This window comes from Crinia signifera, chromosome 19 (assembly GCF_055691185.1).
Source record: "Crinia signifera chromosome 19, ASM5569118v1, whole genome shotgun sequence".
NCBI lineage: Eukaryota > Metazoa > Chordata > Amphibia > Anura > Myobatrachidae > Crinia > Crinia signifera.
The window spans coordinates 88,841,910-88,862,563 of record NC_139226.1 but is presented as its reverse complement, the minus strand read 5'-3'; the positions used below and the strand labels follow the sequence as shown (position 1 = coordinate 88,862,563).

General features: G+C 46.0%; 1 protein-coding gene across 7 annotated transcripts in view; it reads right to left on the bottom strand.

Moving 5' to 3' along the window:
• Positions 1-12,037: 12,037 nt before the first annotated feature.
• Positions 12,038-20,654, bottom strand: part of NTM (neurotrimin) — a 690,049-nt gene continuing 681,432 nt past the window's right edge. For all 7 annotated transcript variants that reach the window (XM_083162887.1, XM_083162888.1, XM_083162889.1 and 4 more), the window contains one exon: positions 12,038-16,998. In XM_083162887.1, the coding sequence (XP_083019013.1) occupies positions 16,883-16,998 (116 nt within the window). In that variant the 3' untranslated portion in view covers positions 12,038-16,882. The remainder of the gene's footprint in view (positions 16,999-20,654) is intronic.

Below are 20,654 nucleotides of genomic sequence, written 5' to 3'. Positions count from 1 at the left end.
CACCAATCTAATCTGGCAAATCGAATAACATCTGATATATTTTATACACATGAATTTACAGTCTATTCAACAAATCTAAATATAAGAAGACCCCCCCCCCCCTTTTTTTTTCTATCAGGGAGTACTTTGATGTGGCCACAATAAATCTAAAAGGAGCTCCCCATTAAAATTGGAACAAGACTTCTAAATTGAGATCCAGTGGGTAAGAGCAATAAGTGGGCACATTTTATCAAGTAATATTATGTTGTATTGTGTGGTATAATGTTGTATTGTGTGGTATAATGCTGGACATTATCAATTGTTTTTTATCATAATTTTATTTATTGTTTGTATGTATGATCTTTCCAATTGTGTTAATATATATATATATATATATATATATATATATATATATATATACATACACACACACACACACACACACACACACCCTTTTTAATATACATTAAATAATTACAGATCAACACAGCGCACTCTCTTCATTTATGTATTTTTGATGGTAGATTTTCTATCAATCTTTTTGGAAGCAGTATACTAGCTTGTAGCTGTGATTTCTAATAATAGAGTGAATAATTAAACATTTCTAGATTTAAGGTTGTTGCACCTGATATACTGAGTCAGTCAGAAGTAGTGTAGTGTTCCCTCGGCCGCTTAAGCATCCTTGTCAGATCCAGCGTAGTCCATCAGAAGTACTGATTGTACTGTAATGTGTTAAGTTGCTTTAATTCTTCTTCTTCTTATTATTATTATTATTATTATTATTATTAACCCCTTCATGACAGAGCCAGTTTGTGCCTTCATGACAGAGCCCTTTTTTTCAAATCTGACATGTCTCACTTAAGTGGGGATAACTTTTTTTTTGCTTTTACTTATCCCAGTGATTTTGAGATTGTTTTCTCGTGACACATTGTACTTCAAGTTAGTGGTAAATTTTGGTCGATACAGTCTGTGTTTTTTTGTGAAAAATACCAAAATGTCGTGAAAAAATGGAAAATTTAGCAATTTGCAAAATGTCACATTTTCTGCTTGTGAGACAAATAAACATACCACTCAAAATAGTTAATAACTAACAAAGACCATATGTCTACTTTATGTTGCAATCATTATTTCAACCTCCTTTTCATTTTTTTGGACACTAGGAGGCTTCAAATATGAATAGCAAATTCTCAAATTTTCAAGAAAATTTCAAACACTGATTTTTTTAGGGACCAGGTCAGTTATGATGTGACTTTGAGTGACTTGTATGTGAGACACCCCCATAAATGATGCCATTTCAAAAACTGCACCCCTCACAGTATTCAAAACAGCATTTTGGAAGTTTGTTAACCCTTTAGGTGTTTCACAGGAATTAAAACAAAGTGTAGGTGAAATTTCAAAATTTCATTTTTTTTGCAGATTTGCAATTTTAATACATTTTTCTAAGGAACACAGTAGATTTTACTAGAGAAATGTGACTAAAAATTGATTCCCCCAATTCTTTGGTTTTCATAAATATCCTATATGTGGCCCTAGTGTGCACGGTGACCAAACCACAGGCTTCATAATAGAAGGAGCACCTACTTGATTTTGGAGCCTCCTTTTTATGAGATTATTTTTTAGGCACAATGTAGGTTTCTAGGCACCATAAGATGCTAAAAGTTAGGTACCCCCCCACAAGTGACCCCATTTTGCAAACTACACCCTTCAGGGAATTCATCTAGGGGTATAGTGTACATTTCAAACCCCCAGGGGTTTCACCAATTGTGGTACAACTGGGCAGTGAAAATGAAAAAAATTAATTTTTCATTTTCACAGCTCAGTTGTATCAAAATTGGTGAAACCCCGGGGGGTTTGAAATGTACACTATACCCCTTGATGAATTCCCTGAAGGGTGTAGTATGCAAAATGGGGTCACTTGTGGGGGGGTTCCACTGTATGGGTGTTTCGGGGGTCATTCAACCAGAATCTGTGCTGCAAAATCCAAAAATCACTCCTTCCCTTCTGAGTCCTGCCATGCACCCAACTGGTATTTTTTGGTCACACATGAGGCATTGCCGTACTCAGGAGAAATTGGGGCACAGATTTTGGGGTGCTTTGTCTCCTTCATTCCTTGTGAAAATGAAAAATTTTGAGCCAGATCTGCATTTTTGTGTAAAAAAATGTAATTTTTTACAGAAAAATGCAGTTCTGGCTCAAAATTTTTTATTTTCACAAGGAATGAAGGAGACAAAGCACCCCAAAATCTGTGCCCCAATTTCTCCCGAGTACGGCAATGCCTCACGTGTGACCAAAAAATACCAGTTGGGTGCATGGCAGGACTCAGAAGGGAAGGAGTGATTTTTGGTGGTGGAATGAATGGTGGGTGCTATGTCGCATTAGCAAGACCCCCGAAGCACCAATACAGTGGAACCCCCCCACAAGTGACCCCATTTTAGTCACCAGCTTTGGGAGGGGGGCTGGCGCTGCGGCTGGCGGGGGGGTGGGAGGGGTGCTGGCGCTGCGGCAGCCGGGTGGGTGGGAGGGAGGGGGGCTGCCGGGTGGGAGGGGGGGGGGCTGGCGATCGGTGGTAATCGGTGCGGTATATACACACACACATATATATATATATGTGTGTATATATATATATATATACATATATATACACACACACATATATATATATATATGTGTGTGTATATATATATATATATATGTATATATATATAAATATATTTTTTCAGTGCATATATTTAATTTTTTACTTTTTCTGCAGCTTGATGCTGCTGCTGCTGCTGCGGGGGGGAGGGGGGAGGAGGGCAGCGCTGCGTGCGCTCCAGACGCTCCGGGGGAGCTGCTGCTGCTGCCGGGTGAGTGCCCGGCGGGTTCGAGGGGGGGCTGCACATCGGTGGTGATCGGTGCTGTACTTGACAGCACCGATCACCACCGATCCCTGTGTTACCGAGCGGCTTAGCCGCCGGTAACACAGGAAACGCTGTGAATGGCTGTTCAGATTTGAACAGCCAATCACAGCGATCGCCGACCGGGGGAGGCATCCCTGCCCCCCCCGGGCGGCGAGGGGGGATGTCTGCTGTCGGGGACAGCAGACATCGTCCCTCTGTCACTGCGTCTCTAGACGCAGTGACAGTTAGAAGTCATGACGTATATATACGTCATGTGTCGGGAAGTACTTCCCGACCATGACGTATATATACGTCAAATGTCGTGAAGGGGTTAAGTAAAAAAGGGATTTTTGTAAGAACTTACCGTTCAAATCCCTTTCTCTGATATGGTCCTGGTGACACAGCTCAACAATGGGATGTAGGAGGGTCCGTAGGAGCCAGGCACCTATCCTAAAGCTTTTGGAGGGTAGGCTCCTCCCTTCTGCATCCCAGACTCCTCAGTTCAATCTTTCAAAGCCACTGGAATACATTAACTCAGTACAAACGCCTGCACATATTATATGCACAATTTTTAAAATAACTTTTAACCATATATAACATGAAACATCATGAACCTGGCATACTTACTGAGCGTAAGGGAGGGATCGCTGTGTCACCAGGACCATATCAGAGAAAGGGATTCGAACGGTAAGTTCTTACAAAAATCCCTTTTTCTCTTTCAATGGTCCTGGTGACACAGTTCAACAATGGGACGTTCCAGAGCCGGTCCTTTGGGTGGGTACGCTCAGGTCTGCAGCTCTCATCACTGCTCGCCCGAATGATGCGTCCTCCGACGCGAACTCATGGAACCTATAGAATTTGGCAAAGGTATGAACAGATGACCAAGTGGCAGCCCTGCAAACCTGCTCAGCCGTTGCCCCATGTCGAACCGCCCAAGAGGTGGCGACTGACCTGGTGGTATGCGCATTAATCCTGGCCGGCACAGGCCTACCAACTTTAGTATTTGCAAAAGCAATTACAGAATGCAACCACCTAGCAATGGTCTGCTTAGAAGCAGGCCAACCAATTTTGTGTACATCATACAAAACTAGCAAAGTATCAGTCTTCCTGACACTCTTTAGTCTGTCCACATAAACGCGCAAGGCGCGCACAACATCCAAATTCCTCTATTTGTCCCTTTTCCTTGAACCCTCTGGGGGTTGAAACACAGGCAGAACTATCTCCTGATTTAGATGAAAAGCAGAGACTACTTTTGGTAAAAATTGGGGTACTGTCCGAAGGACAGCCCTATCATCATGAAATATAAGGAAGGTTGACTTGCAGGACAATGCTCCCAACTTCGATACTCTTTTTGCTGACGCCACCGCCAACAAAAATACCAGTTTCCATGAAAGGAATTTAAGGTCAGCTGACCTTAACGGCTCAAAAGGCGCCTTTTGAAGGCACTCCAGAACCAGAGATAAATCCCATGGCGCAACTGGTTGCTTGTAGGGAGGTTTCAATCGAGAAACCCCCTGTAGGAAGGTCTGTACTTCCGGTAATAATGCTATCCTTTTTTGGAAATAAATTGACAAGGCCGAAATCTGCACTTTGAGTGACTGAAGGCTTAACCCAGAGGAAAAGCCATCCTGCAAAAACTCAAGCAATTTAGCCAATCTAAAATGCGATGTGTGTGACTTCTGCCTTTCACACCACCGAATATAGGTCTTCCAGACCCTATAATAATTTGCAGAAGACACTGACTTTCTAGCTTTAATCATGGTGTTAACCACAGCCTCTGAGAACCCTTTGTTCTTCAAGATGGCGGTTTCAACAGCCAAGCCGTCAAATTTAACCGAGCTGAATCCAGATGGTTGAACGGTCCTTGGTTTAGAAGGTCTGAGCTCAGAGGTAGACGCCACAAGTCCACAGACAATCTCTGAAGCCTCGAGTACCAGGACCTCCTTTGCCAATCTGGGGTCACTAAAATCACCGGGATTGCCTGGGCCTGTATCTTTTTCAAAACTCTTGCCAGCATTGGAACTGACGGAAAGACATAAAGTAGATTCCCCTCCCAGGGGATGGTCATAGCATCCACTGCTTCTGCCAGTGGATCCCTTGTCCTGGCATAGAACCTGGGCACCTGATGGTTGAACCTTGATGCCATCAGGTCCACATCCGGAGTTCCCCATTTCAGTGTAATCTGAAGAAATACTTGTGGGTTCAGGCTCCATTCTCCTTCCAGCAGCTCCTCCCTGCTCAGGAAGTCGGCCTCTATATTCTCCACCCCTGGTATGAATATCGCTGATAACGCTGGAACATTCTGTTCCACACACAAGAAGATCCGGGACACCTCCCACATAGCCAGCTTGCTGCGTGTGCCTCCCTGGTGATTCAGATACGCCACAGCTGTGGCATTGTCGATCTGAATCCTTAAAGGGAGCCCCTGTAATCTTTCTCCTGCCAGAGAAATCACCTTCCACACAGCTCCCAGTTCCAGGATATTGATCGGCAAGGCAGACTCCTCCGAGGTCCATAAGCCCTGCAGACGCAGGTCCAAGACTACTGCCCCCCAGCCCCTGAGACTGGCGTCGGTAGTGACTACCAGCCAGCTCCAGGACTGCAGAGACCGACCCCACTGAAGGGAATCCACCTCCATCCACCATTTCAGGGAGGACCGAGTTTCTGGAGACAACACTATGTGTTCCGACTTCATGGTCTGAGTATTCCCCGACCAGGCTGTCAGAATGTTCCACTGGAACACTCGAGAGTGGAACCTGGCGAACTGTAACGTCTCGAAAGACGCCACAATCTTCCCCAGCAGCTTGAGACACCTCCAAACTGATGTGCTCTGAGACCCGAGGATCTCCTGGACCAAGGCAGCCAGGTCCCTGGCCTTTGCCTCTGGTAGGAATACCCGATGTAGATGGGTATCCAGAACAACTCCCAGGAACTGGAGTCTCTGTGACGGCACCAACTGAGACTTTTGTAAATTTAAAAGCCAACCGTGAGCCTGCAAAAACCCGATGGCTTCTGCCAAGTGACTCTTTAGCTTTTCTGCTGACTCCGCTTTGAACAGCAGGTCGTCCAAATATGGAATCACAGTGATTCCCCTCAGCCGAAGCACTGCCGCCATTACTGACATTATCTTAATGAATACCCTTGGCGCTGTAACCAGACCGAAGGGCAACGCCTAGAATTGCAAATGCAGGTCTCCTATCGCAAACCTCAATAGAGCCTGATGTTCTGGATGGATAGAAACATGAAGGTATGCGTCCTGGACATCCATGGATGCCATAAATTCTCCCTGGTCCAGGCTTAGCAGCACTGACCATAGAGACTCCATTTTGAAATGGTCTACCCACAAATGGATATTCAATGACTTTGAGAATCGGGATGAAAGACCCGTCTGGTTTGGGCACCAGAAATAGAGTGGAATAAAAGCCTTTTTTCCACTCCGCTCTGGGGACCGGGGTCACCACACCCTTCTCTAAAAGAGAGTGAGCCGCTCCCAAGAGAGCTGTACGGAGCCGAGCCTCCTTTGGTAGTGGTGTGGGAATGAATCTTCTCGGAGGAAGACCTTTGAAGGGAATTCTGTAACCCTGGGATAGGAAATTTATTAAAGAAAATTTGTAAAAAAATAGGTGTATTTGTATCCAGAAATACACTTATTTTTGACATTTACTATTCCGAAAATACTGCAAATCGTATGCGTATTGATGTGCTATCAATACGAATACGAATTGCCGTATTTTCGGGATAGTAAATGTCAAAAATAAGTGTATTTCTGGATACAAATACACCTATTTTTTACAAATTTCCTATAGTAAATTTCCCCCATAATGTCTAATACCCAGGAATCCTGGTCTAACAATGCCCATGCGTCCCTGAACTGTGACAGACGCCCTCCCCCCCACCTTGACCACCGCCAGGCAAATCCCCTGGTAGTCATGCGGCGGGTTTGTCCTCTCCTTTGGTGTTTGGTTTCTTATGAAAGGAACCGAATTTAGACTTTGGGGCTTTGCCCCTGGAGGACTGAAACTTTCCCCTAAATGATTGTCCTCGAAAGGACGCACCTCCTCTAGGGGAGGGCCGAAAGGACGGCCTAAAAGCAGAAAACCTTGATGTTTGCTTGGCTGCAGGAAGGTACTTTTACCACCCGTGGCCTGCTTAATAATTTCTTCTAGTTCTGAACCAAACAACAGTTTTCCTTTAAAAGCCAATGCCTCTAAGGCCTTCTTAGACTCGTTATCCGCCTCCCAAGCTTTAAGCCAGAGCACTCTCCTGGCATTGACGGACACTGTGGAAACTCTGGCAGCCATTTTGAGAGCTTCCTCCTCAGCCTCAAGCACATACTCTGCAGCTGCTTTAAGCTTCTCCGCAAGTAACAACACACAAGGATCAGCATGTAAAATAGTGCACAGGTCATTGGCCCACACAATCATGGCCTTAGAGACCCAGGCTGAAGCAATCAGAGGGCGTAGTGTGTAGCCCACCCCTTCAAAAATTGCCTTGAGGTTACCCTCCAGCTTTTTATCTACGGGGTCCTTAAAGGCTGCTCCCCCCTGCACTGGTAGCACAGTGGCTTTTGACAAGCGTGCCACAGAAGCATCTACCACTGGAACTTTCTCCCAGAGGTCTGCATGAGCCTCAGGCATGGGATACAGACTTAAAAATCTCTTTGGCATCTGCAGCCTTTTATCGGGCGTTTTCCAAGCCCCTTCCAATAAATCCTGTAAACCTTCATCTGCAGGGAAGGTAACAGCTTCCTTACGCTGCCGTTTAAACACACCTTTTGCAGGAGTTTTATCTTCCACAGACAAATTTAAAGCCTGTTTTACAGCAGTTATCAAATCCTCCACCCCTGCGGCAGAGGAATCCTCAGACTCATCTCCCTGCTCCCAGGGAATGTCTGCATATTCTCCATCCTCTTCAGCAACAAGCAAAGGCACTGAATAAGACCTTTTAGGGGTCCCCACAGAATCAACATCTATTTTGTCTAGTAGTTCACTAAACCTGCTAATTCATTTTGCAGTATCCTGCATGACCTGAAGGAAGCCAGGATCTGCCTGGGTGAGAGGCAAGGAGCCAGAGGACTGCTGAGATGACGACATAGGTCTCTGAGAATCTACCAAGACATCACTCTGTCTGTCCAGCAATTGCACTAAAGCATTCACAGATCTGCCAAGGGCACTGGCCCACGCAGGTTCCAATTGCTCTACCCTCTGGGGTTCACTCCCCATGGGTTTCACAGCAGCGCAAGTAATACACAAGCCCCCCTTGGCCATCTGCTCAGGGACAAATTTCAGTGTACAAACACTGCAAGCGCTCAATGTACTAAGGGCTCCCTCCCCCAAAACCACAGACTGATGCTCAGACATGATGTAAATTAACACAGTCCCAGCACATTCACTGTACAAGCGTTTATACCGAGTCAATGCACCCAGTCACTTATCTGTCTGATGGTTTCATATGTGGGGAAAACGATGCCCAGGAAATCCAAACACTCTGCCAGGATCTGTCCTGCCAGCTCAGCTCCGCTGCAAGCGTTCCGAATGGCGCCAAAACAGAGTGAGGGAAGAGACCAAGTCCCTGCTGCTGCGGGGTCCATGACTTTTGGCGCCAACCACCCCCAGACAGCCGCTCCCATTGCAGGATCTCCTAGTTCCAGTATCTCCCCCTCAGCTGGGGACCACTTGGAACATGCCTGTAACACACTGCTGTCCTCTCATATAGGAGCTCAGTGTGTAAGCTCTGCGTAAAATGGTCGCCGCCATCACGGAGCGCCTGTCCCCCATGATCCCCACCTAGCGTGAAGCCGGGTTCAGAGCGCTCCGGAGCCCAGGCAGCTTCTTAAAATAAGCTGTACGCGCTGCACACCCCTGTGCACAGCGAGCTGACAGGACGCGCTTCTGTCAGCTCCTGCTGCGCTGTCAGTGTGAGGATTCACTAGAAAGAATCCTCACACTGTGCCTACCTAGCTAGTGTAAAAGTTAATAAAATAATAAAAAACCCTAACTAACTCTAATCCTTCGGCTGCTCCGGCAGCCCTTTAGAATAGCACCCACTCCAGTGGGCACCTAACACGAACTGAGGAGTCTGGGATGCAGAAGGGAGGAGCCTACCCTCCTAAAGCTTTAGGGCTGTTTCACACAGTACGGTTCCTGCCGCACGGTGAAATCCCGTACGGTCAGGGAGCCGCGCCGCACTCAGAATTTTATAATGGCAGGGATGGCCACAGCCCGGCAGCCGTCCCTTCCAGTGGGGGGATCCGGCTGCAGCCGTGCGGCCGGGCCGTGGCCGTCCCGTGTGAATGGACACAATAGTGTCCATTCACAACTGCTGAGTGCGGCACGGCTCCCTGGCCGTACGGGATTTCACCGTGCGGCAGGAACCGTACTGTGTGAAACAGCCCTTAGGATAGGTGCCTGGCTCCTACGGACCCTCCTACATCCCATTGTTGAGCTGTGTCACCAGGACCATTGAAAGAGAAATCCAGTTACAAGTTAGCACGTCGTCATTACTGTCTCAGATGTATGATATGGCAGGTGTGAATGTGTTCCTAAAACACCCCCACTATCCACGTCGGCGTGGAGTTAATATTATAAAGTGTAGCGTGCCCCGCGGATTACCTTACAAGTAATCCACTGCGCTCGCCACACTATGTAAAATCAGCAGTGAGGGTATGAAAAGGTCGGGAGGACACGTAACGCGTCTGCTCGCCACACTTCGGGCTGCCGTGGATAGCGGCAGTTTGAAAAGCCGTGGATAGTGGGGGTTCCAAATGGAGGCATTTGCCAGTATGTAACATGGAGCACTGGCAAATGCCTTGTTCATTGTGAATGAGACGCACTTGCATCTGCGCCTCCTCTTTGGACAGAAGACGCTCGCGCTACATAACCCCTAACCCCTGTCGGCAGGGTTGCTCGCAGAAGCGTCTCATTACTGGAGCGTCTGAGACGCTCTATCGTCTCAAACAGATGGAGTGCCTCTCCGCCAGCGCCACCATGATCCCCTCTCCGCCATAGAGAGGGGATCATGCTGGCGCCGGCAGAGTGAGAGAGGCGCTGACTAGGCTTGCCTGATACGCCAAGGACAGAGATGCAGTTCCCGGCAACAGTACTGTAGTTACTTGTGTAGTTTCATGGCGGCAGCCTATGCTGATAACGGCTGCCGCCGTGAAACTACACAAGTAAGGCAGCTGTTGGGCTACGCCAGCATTTCTCAAACTGTGGGTCCTGACCCCAAAGTGGGTCCCGACCTTCTCAGCATGGGGTCGCGACTCCATGTTGCTGACCATCAGGCTAATGACTTGTTAGACTCAGTCAGTGATTTAAGGAGTCTGAAGAATCAGGTGAATGGTCTGTTAGGTTGGACTCCTCCTATCACTTTGTGCCTCTACAATGCTGCCATGTATGTGCTGTCTGCTGCCTACACATGTGAGGTGATGACCTTCTGCAGTAACTTGCTGGGGTCCAATCATTATTTTTATTGTCTGATGGGGTCCCAGAGCATAATAGTTTGAGGAACCCTGGGCTACGCTGATAACGTAGCTTAGGCTGCCACCGTGAAACTACACAAGTAAGGCAGCCGTTGGGCTACACTATTAGCATAGCTTCAAACGTAGCATAAGCTGCCACCGTGAAACTACACAAGTACCGTATTTTGTTTCAAACATCCCATCTTCAATATGACACCCATCTTAGTAAATACTGTATACCCCACTGTTCCAAAACCACGGGTACCTAACCAGATATGACATAAAGCAGGGATGTAGAACCTTTGGCACTCCAGCTGTTGTTGAACTACACACATCCCAGCATGCCCTGCACCAGTTTTAGCATGGTCAAAGTGCAAAACTGTTGCAGGGCATGCTGGGTAGTTCAACAACAGCTAGAGTGCCAAGGATCTCCATCACTGGCATAACGTGTCATCAGTCATTAGGTCAACATGGACACAAGGTTGGTTTTTGTGTGTATTTTTTGTCAATTTAAAGGTTTTAGCTTGTGTGCAGTTTTCCTCGTCACGTTTTGGGCCACGTGACTCACTCTGCTACTGCCGCATTTGGCCCACTTTGCCATTCCCAGGAGTCCACGTGAATGGTAAGGCATAAAAAAGACCAAAGAAAGAGGGAAAAAAAACATCACCTTTTCATGTGTCAACCACTGCCATGTCTACATTTTGCTTGTGCCAACATTTTGTCTCTGTCGACCCATTGACCGAATACCCTCTGTTCAGAACAAAATAGAACACTGTAACTTTCCAAGTTCTCAATTGTGTATCCAGAAGAGAGGCCATGTAACCATTATTATAGACGCCTAGAACACCAATCTGCACTGACCGGTCTTTGGCACGATCCCCCTTAGAACCACCAGAGAGAAATTCTGTGTATCGCAGTGCACACTGGGAACTCAGCTGCCTACTCCCCTCTCCATGACATCTTGGTAGCACATGCATGGGTTAGCGCTACCGAACCTGCTTTGGGCCCATCTAGAATGCACCTTGGTTCTTTACATTGCATAAAAAAATCACAAGGTGTATGCTTGATGTGCCCAAAGCCAATACATGTGTGTATATATATATATGTTACTTTGTGCTTACATAGACTGAAATGTTTCACCAGGTAGTGAGTAGAGAGAAAGTTTATCACAGGTTGACCAGCCCAGACAGCAATTACCCCTATTACAGGCATACACCATATTGCTGGAAATGTATGGCTGATGCTATGGCATCTTCCCCTTCCCATATAGTACAGTACAATCAGAACACATTTCAATATGTGCATTGAAGGGGCGGGTGAGGCTTTTTTATCTTGCATCGGGCTGAGCGCAGCAGTTTATTCTGAGCATAACTGACATGCAATGCTTTGTCACTTTAGCTTACTTGCTTTGGTGCATATTAGTGTTCATTCTAGTACCCACCAACTTTGAAAACCCATGTAGTTCCTCTACCCTGCCTGGGGTGTTACTGTCTGCTGAAGTGCTTCTAGCACAGTGGGTCTGTATATCAGCACTGATATGCAAACCAGACCTGTGCTAGAAACAACACAGCAGACAGCGACACCCCAGGCAGGGAAGAGAAACTACATGGGTTTTCAAAGTTGGCGGGTGCTAGAATTAACAATATTATCCCATAGGAGACCGATTGAGTAGAAAATAGTCAATGACCAGATACAGCAGAAACCAGGGTAAGACAGGTAATATATGAAAATGATTTAGTTGCCTTTAATGACATCACAATATGCATCCAGTCTTATGTGTCCTCTCTAAATAACACAGACATCAGGATGGACTTATTCAGTGATCACAGACCTTCATACAGCTATAGTTCCAGCTGTCGCCAGGAACCACTGATATCCAGGAGTCCTCCACCATTAACCATGTACAGTAATACAGACTGCATCCCACTGTGGCCGGGTCATTACAATAGACACATGCTCAATCATGGTATGTATGTATCATATTTATATTGTGTTAACAGTGTACTCAGCTCTTTACAAGATTATTACAAATATAAAGAAAATATAATACAGTAACAAACAATAGGCGGAAGGATGGCTATTACTGATGATGCGGTAAATGTGAGAGCCTGCCCCAAAGAGCTTACAATCTTGCTACTGCATGGGATCAAACTACACATACAGACTTCTGGGTTGCAGGGGGGGGGGGGGGGTCCGTTACATGTAAGGCTGCAGAAGGGGCTACAGGACTCACGTTTACATGACAAAACCCCCCTTGGGAGCCTGCTAATCCAAATTTCTCCACCCTTTGGTAATTCTGACAAATAAAGGGCTGTGTTAAAGAACATTCACGTGTAACCATTTAATCAATCTCTGGGGAAAATATTAACATAAATAACAGCTACTGATCCCATGGGCGGAGTTGGGGGAATTGGGGTGGTCGGTTTTGTCATGTTAAAAGATCTTACATTGATTATGCTGTCTGCTACAGTCTAGATTTATTAAAACTCCGAGCTGCTGATGAGCCTGGGCAGTGTCTACTGTGCTGTGAGTCCATACCCTCCAACATGACCCATTCTATTAGGTACAAAGTTCACTGTCTCTGGACTTCCCTCTTAATTGATAATTGCAGTCACATGTGTTGAACTAGTCCAGTGATGATAAGAGTGTTCCAGCACAGGTGAAGGCAATTTTAAATTAAGGAAGAAGTCCAGAAGCAGAGCGTTTTGTACCTAATGGAATGGGTCATGTTGGAGGGTATGCGAGACCATACCTCCCAACCTGACCCATGCCAGGAGGGACACATTACTCTGCTACTGGACTTTCCTCTTTATGTATGATTGCCATCAACTGTTTTTGAACAGGGTAAGTGATGAGAAAGGTGTTTTAAAACAGGTGATGGCAATCAAAAATTAAGAGAAAAGCCCAGGAGCAGAGCACTGTGTGCCTCCTGCAGAGGGTCATGTTGGGAGGTATGTGTGAGTCCCAACCCATAAATGCAAAATCTACATCCACCCCTGACTGATACCTCCTGTGTCATGTCTCTGTTTGCCCCCAGTGCCGCAGCCGTCACACCAGTGCCTCCCTAATCTATGGGGAGTAACAGATCCTGACAGCACCACTGCTGATGTAACACACTGGTAACCTGTAGGACGACGCAATGGACAACTGCGGCAAATGTGCAGCACGTGCCCCTCGTCAGCCGCCTATTTCAACTTAGACACCTGGATGATGCAAGATGTGGACTGGAGAAATATCTTGGGTGCAATCCGCATAGTTTATAGTGTTCGAAGGTGATGGCAGAGGACAAACCAGATGTTCTTCAACATTGTCCACTCCAGATTTATGAATACAGAACAAGAATAAATTGTAAAGGGAGTGACGCAAAGCTCTACATGTAAGGACAGAGCGAGGAGGGGAGAAGAGTTTGTACCGAGCCCCTCCAACCCCTGATCCACTACTTGGATTGCTGGCCTGCAGTTGGTACCCAACCCTTTAGTGGGAGTGCCTAGAATAACGCTAGGCTTGCCTAAGGTTTTTAGAGGAGGGTGTGTGACATCAGCTCCAGGCCGGTTGTGCCGAATAAGTTTCTGGCTACTCTGGCCCTGTGATATAATCATTCCATGGTGAGCGTCTTGCATCAGGGCTTGGACATATATTTGCAGCCGGACACATCTATAAGCACAGCGAGCTCATTAATTCACTAGGCGGGATTTCACTCTAACGGGGCGACATCTTAACTAAGCTCTGGCTGCGACAAATTTGTCAATTACCCCCAATAACCAATGATACAGCAATGTGGGGCTGGGCATCGTTATGCTCACAGAGTGCCAAATGGTGGCAGCAATATCTCTGCCTCCATCTCAAGAACTTGGGGTTTACCATAGGAACTATCTCTTCAGTGTAAACATGATTTATGTGCAGGTGCTGCAGCCAATCACAGGCGTTGTCAGGATATCTGTAAGAGAAGAAGTGCAGCTGCTATCCAATGCCTAAAGCGCTTATAATACTGAATCATTAGGTGCATATGATACAAGTGCATTACTCAGAGGTCAGTGAGGATTGCCTTAGGTGGCCCTGAGGTCACATCATCACTTACCACGTTACTAGCAGACACCTGTCAGATACCCTCAATATCACAGAACACGCCAAGCATGGGGATTGGATACACACGATGGACTGTAACATGTGTAACTGATCACACTGCATGGAATGGAGCCTACACACGTAATGGAGCCTACACACGGGGTGATTTCAGGGCATTTTCTAAGTGATCTCAAAAGATCGCTTAGAAAATGCTCCTACATCGCTCCGTGGACCTTTTTCAGGTCCGTCCGCAGGCCCGCGTGCGTTCACACGGGATCAATGTTTTTGCATTGCGCGTTCACATGCTAATGGAACTGTGACAGACATCACCGGATGTTAGCTGCCCGCCCACTTCCCCCCGAGCGTACACACATCCAAGGGTGGATCTGGGTCACTCACAAAGATGCGAATACGCATCTGAGGAAATGAACCAGAATACCCCCATGTGTAGGTGCCATAGCGATGTGCAGCGATTAATCGCTGGGAAGGGCCAGTGTTCTCACCGGAGAACACTGGCCCTGGCAGATCACTCAGCCCTGACACATTGCTATGCTGAGATATCTTGCATCTCTAAGCAAATCTCCCAGTGTGTAGGCCCCATAACATCCACAGTGATTTATCTCCTATATGACTGTTAGATCATGATGAAGCTTGTATTGCTGTCTAAGTAAATGTCCATTGCGTGTCCAACACTAACGATTACTTGGTACTGCAAAAAAATTAAACTTTAAACCCTTGAAAAGTAATTTAAACAGAAGAATATGAAAATGGGCAAATAAACGCAGTAATATCAGCGCTCTGTGCTATGGTGCGGATCACACGCCTAAATCATATGGCACCCAAATGTGGTTGGCGGTGCTACTGGTAGGGGAACACTGGACAGGTGTGCCCAGCTGTGTAATCATCCAGAACTGTGGTTGATTCCAGGACTCCATGTAACAATGTCACCATTGCAAAACAACACGATCAGAAGAAGAATTATGGGAATAACGCACTGCTCTGGAGCTGGCGATAGAAGCAGCCATGAAATGTGGGTTTGTGCTTGTGTGTAATAATAAAAAAATAATGTGTAGAGTGTAATGTAGACTCTTTCCTTTTTATTAAGGAGCAACCAGATAAAGACAGCTTTACACTAGTGCAACATTGGTACATCCCCCCCCCCCCGTGTGGCAACCCAACACCTGGCTAGCTTGTCGCCTACCTATTCTGCTGGCAAACTCTGTATAATGGCTGAAGACGTACACCCCATGCAGTCTCACAGCTGCGCAACCATTGCCTGAGCCATAGGCCCCCGTTTCCTGTTGGGTGAACTGTGCTGGCGGACATGACTGACTGCGTGTGCTTATAATCTGAAGATGGCAGTCACCACATGGTCACACAGACGCTCATCCTGAGCTGGCCAGGAAACGCGGCTGTCCCCAAATGATTGCCCCCTTCCTCTACACATGAACACCCTCCGCTGACCAATCTAATAGCAGTCATGCCTGTATCCGCCAATCCCGGCACAGACTGCAAAACATAGGCACAGTATACTCTTATAGTCATAGCCCATAATTCCCATGGTCCCCGAAGCACAGCCATCTAATGACCGAAGCAGTTATAGTCCCCAGTGGCCTGATCTAAGCTATATATGTCCTCAGTATCAATTAAGAGTTCAGGACACCCCCCCCCCCCCCCCCCCCCAATGAAATTTGATCTCTCTCCCATCGTTTCCAGCTGACGTACACAAAGAATATCATTATTGGGTGCAACATTTTCATAAGCAACATCCTAGCACATGACAGCACGCGTTCCACACTGACAATCCATACAGTCCAGCCCCGGACAAGCCCTCCGTTAATCCCAGTCATGCTGGGGAGAAATATATCATGAGAGGTATCTCTCTCCCCAGCAGTGAGAAGGTTAAATATTGCTCTGCTAGTTCCTCAGCAAATAAGAAGGGTCAAACTATTCCCAGCAGGTGTCTGGGCTGCAGAACTGGAAACACTAAGTGGGACACCCAGCAGGTGGAGGGGTGAAACGGAACGGAGAGGATGAAGCAGCACAGTCCATGGTTGGTTTGTGGGTGGTGTGATGTCCTCACAATGCTCTGTGTTGAATAGAACAAAGTCAAATGTTGTTCATGAGCGTCAGTTTTGGCAAGTCAACCGACGCAGCTCAGTCCTTGGCTCCGCCCCTTGTGCCACCCCCCTCCTGGCCGCTTTCTGCAAAAAGTAGTCCCTTCAGGTAGAAGGTGCAGAGCGTGGTGGTGTTTTTCTCTTCGTTTTATCCGTTGTCTTTGTTTCTTCTTTTTTTTCTTTGTTTTTTTCTTTGTTTTTTTTGTAAAGATACGGTTGCAGTTGTAGGTTTTTTCCCACTTTTTTATTTTCTTTTTCAATATATTTTTCGATCAGATTTCGGAAATTATTTTCTTTCTTTCTTTTTTTTTTTTAATTACATTTGTTTATTTTAGATTTGCGGTTTCCCTTTGGGAAGATCTCCGGGCGATGCTTGGCATGGGTCAAAACTGGGTGTGTGGGAGCAGCAGGGAAAGACAGAGAAGGAGGAGGAGAGACAGAGGTGCGCAGAGGAGGCACCGAGGTGAGCCGCTGTTACCGTCGTGAACAGCTCCGGGGCCTGGGGAAAGAGAGACACCAAAAGTTTAGAAACCCCAACAGAGAGAAAGGTCATAAACAAGTCTAAAAAAACAAGAGAAAGAGGACAAAGAAACAAGCATGAAAAGCTTAGAGCAGGCATGTCCAACGTTGGCCCTCCAGATGTTGTGAAACTACACATCCCAGCATGCTTTGCCACAAGTTTTGCTATTAGAGAATGCTAAAACTATTGCAAAGCATGTTGGGATGTGTAGTTTCACAACATCTGGAGGGCCAACGTTGGACATGCCTGGCTTAGAGTGTGAGTGACCCACAGCTATATGGGCGTATTGTCCGCAAGCAGTATATAGGCAAAAGTATACAGTATAAAGAAACATTTTCCAATTACAGTACCAATTCGAAGACAGCCCTTATGGAATGTCAGCACTTTGGCCGGATGATGGGTCAACAGTCAATACAGTAGGTTAACAACAAAATGTCAACATGCCAGTTGCCAGTGGTCAACACTGACAAAAGATCGACACAAGCAAAAGGTCCAGGTGGCAATGAACAACACATGAAAAGGTCGACATGGGTTTCTCACAATTTAATTTTTTTTCTTTTTCATACTCCGATTGGGATCGGTAAATTGAGAGAAGCGATCAATGCAATGCCGCACAATACACTAATTGGGGGTTCGTGTGCTCAGGTAACGACACGGACACCAAGAAAACATGAAAAACGCATGTCAACCTTTTCACGTGTTGCTCTTTTCCATGTCGATATGTTGCTTGCGTTGACCAATTGTCAAAGTTGACCTTTTGCATTTCAACCTGTGGACCCTATGATCCATACCTCGCCACTGCTTATGATGTATGAGGGTTCTCCTATATCTTCCTAATGCTATGTATAATGTAGAAAACTAAGTTTTATCTTCAAGGGGGAGTGTTATCAAACTTGGGAGAGAGATAAAGTACTGGCCAATCAGCCTATGACACTTTACAGGCTGTGCTAGAAAGCTGACTGATTGCCTGATCTCTGTCCAAGGCTAGATACACAATGCCCAAGTCTTGTTTGAACCCAACAGCTTGCTGACACTTGTAGAACCTGAACAATGTGAGTTTTGTAGTGGAGAGCCTGAAGGATCCTCTTGCCACCTGGAGCTTCTGCTCACCCAATACCAAAGACACATATGGAAAATGGACTGTGATCTATCCCCTAGAGCAGGGGTGGCCAAACTGGTCCTCAAGATCTACAATGGGTCCCCGTTTCCTAGACTGCGTAGCTGGTGCACAGGTGTAGTTATTACTAACTGTCACACTCCCCAAATCACCTAGCTGGTGCACGGCTGCAGTCATTCCTAACTGTCACATTTTCAAAACCTGCTGCATTCATTCCTTCTATAGATCCACAGGTGGCCTGAAAGACATGAACTGTTGGTAGATCTTGAGGACAGGTTTATGCTAGATTTGTGCGTGATCTTTAGTACATTAGTTATTATACATCCATCAGGGTGATATAACAGATCAGATGCAAGCAATGGAAGAAAAGTCACAGCTAGGATCAGATGTAAGGTGGGTGCAATATCCATGCAGGAGATGGAAGGCATACAAGCAATGGCATGCAGTGATGGAAGCTGGGACAATTATGGCAGCCACTAATACCAACATTTACATGAGTTCAGGATATCACTTTATAAATATTCTCTGCATTTACTAATATCAAGGGCTGATCATTCACTTCCAGGGCTGTGAGGCTGACTGGAGGAGAACCTCCCACTAAGTACGTAATGGAGAATCCAGTATTCACCATCTGCTGGTTTGTCCATGGCACTCAATACTCACGCCGTACAACTGACTTCGCATTAACTCCTATTGACATTTATAAAGCCATCGGTCAAAGTTGCCAATGATCTGAAGCTCAGACATACCGATGATTAGTAAATATATCCCAATGGCTCTAATAGTGCCACGTATAGAAGTGATATAAACCAGTCACTCTGCCTGGATGATGCACAAAGAGAGAGACAGCTACTGTACAATAAGAGAGATTGCTAGAGAAACCATGAAATCTATGCTGGCTCAAACAACCAGAAACAGGCTTTTTGGGAAGTGTGGGAACAACGGAAACGGGGAACAGAAGAGATTGGAGGATGAAGAAACACAGCAGGGAATGGGAGGTGGAAATAAAAGGCTACAAAGCAAATATAAAAACAGTATGGTCATTGCATATCAGGCCAAACCTACAACATCCACGACACCAACTGGGGCTTGTCCATTGTAATTCCAACATTGAGCCATCCCTAAAGGGTGTCCTCCAAGCGTATCATATATAGCCTTTATTGGAAACGAAATCTGCGGGGTTGCGCAGCACTGTGTAGACTAGAGGTCGATTTATGCAGCATCTGCAGGGATTTGTACGGAGATGCCCACTAATGGTGTCTCTGATCTGCATGTTGCATATGTAAGACACACCATCGGACACAATGTTGGCCCGCTAAGCAACCCTATGGTCAGTCACTGGCTAAGAAATATTTACATGTGTCGTACAACAATGGGCACTCAACCACATAAACACCTAAACTGTGAACACATTGTGGCCACCTCTATATTCAGTTCACCCCCCAAAATGACCTCATTACATGGCCATAAAATATCTATTACACATTATACAGACATAGGACACTACACCCCAACATGTGCTGACCACTAACCATAATACATCTATTACACCCTATACAGACATAGGACACTACACCCCAACATGTCCTGACCACTGGCCATAAAATATCTATTACACATTATACAGACATAGGACACTACACCCCAACATGTCCTGACCACTAACCATAATACATCTATTACACCCTATACAGACATAGGACACTACACCCCCAACATGTCCTGACCACTGGCCATAATACATCTTTTACACCCTATACAGACATAGAATACTACACCCCAACATGTCATGACCACTGTATAAGGTGTACATCCATTACACCTTATACAGATATAGTTTACTACACCCCAACATGTCCTGACCGTGGCCATATTACATCTATTACACCCTATACAGACATAGAATACTACACCCCAACATGTCATGACCGCTGCCCATAATACATCTATTACACCCTATACAGACATAGAACACTATACCCCCAACATGTCCTGACCACTGGTAGTGACCGTAATACATCTATTACACCCTATACAGACATAGGACACTACACCCCAACATGTCCTGACCGCTGCCCATAATACATCTATTACACCCTATACAGACATAGAACACTATACCCCAACATGTCCTGACCACTGGTAGTGACCGTAATACATCTATTACACCCTATACAGACATAGGACACTACACCCCAACATGTCCTGACCACTGCCCATAATACATCTATTACACCCTATACAGACATAGGACACTACACCCCCAACATGTCCTGACCACTGGCCATAACACATCTATTACACCCTACACAGACACAGGACACTACACCCCAAACATGTCCTGACCCCTGGCCATAATACATCTAATTACACCTTATACAGACATAGGACACTACACCCCTAACATAATCTTTGTTGAACTGGGCCCTATGGGCACCGCTGCTGTTGTAACCCTGACGCAGAAAAAATATTTCCCTACTACGTGCACATAAGCTTTGCAACCATCACTGAATCGGGC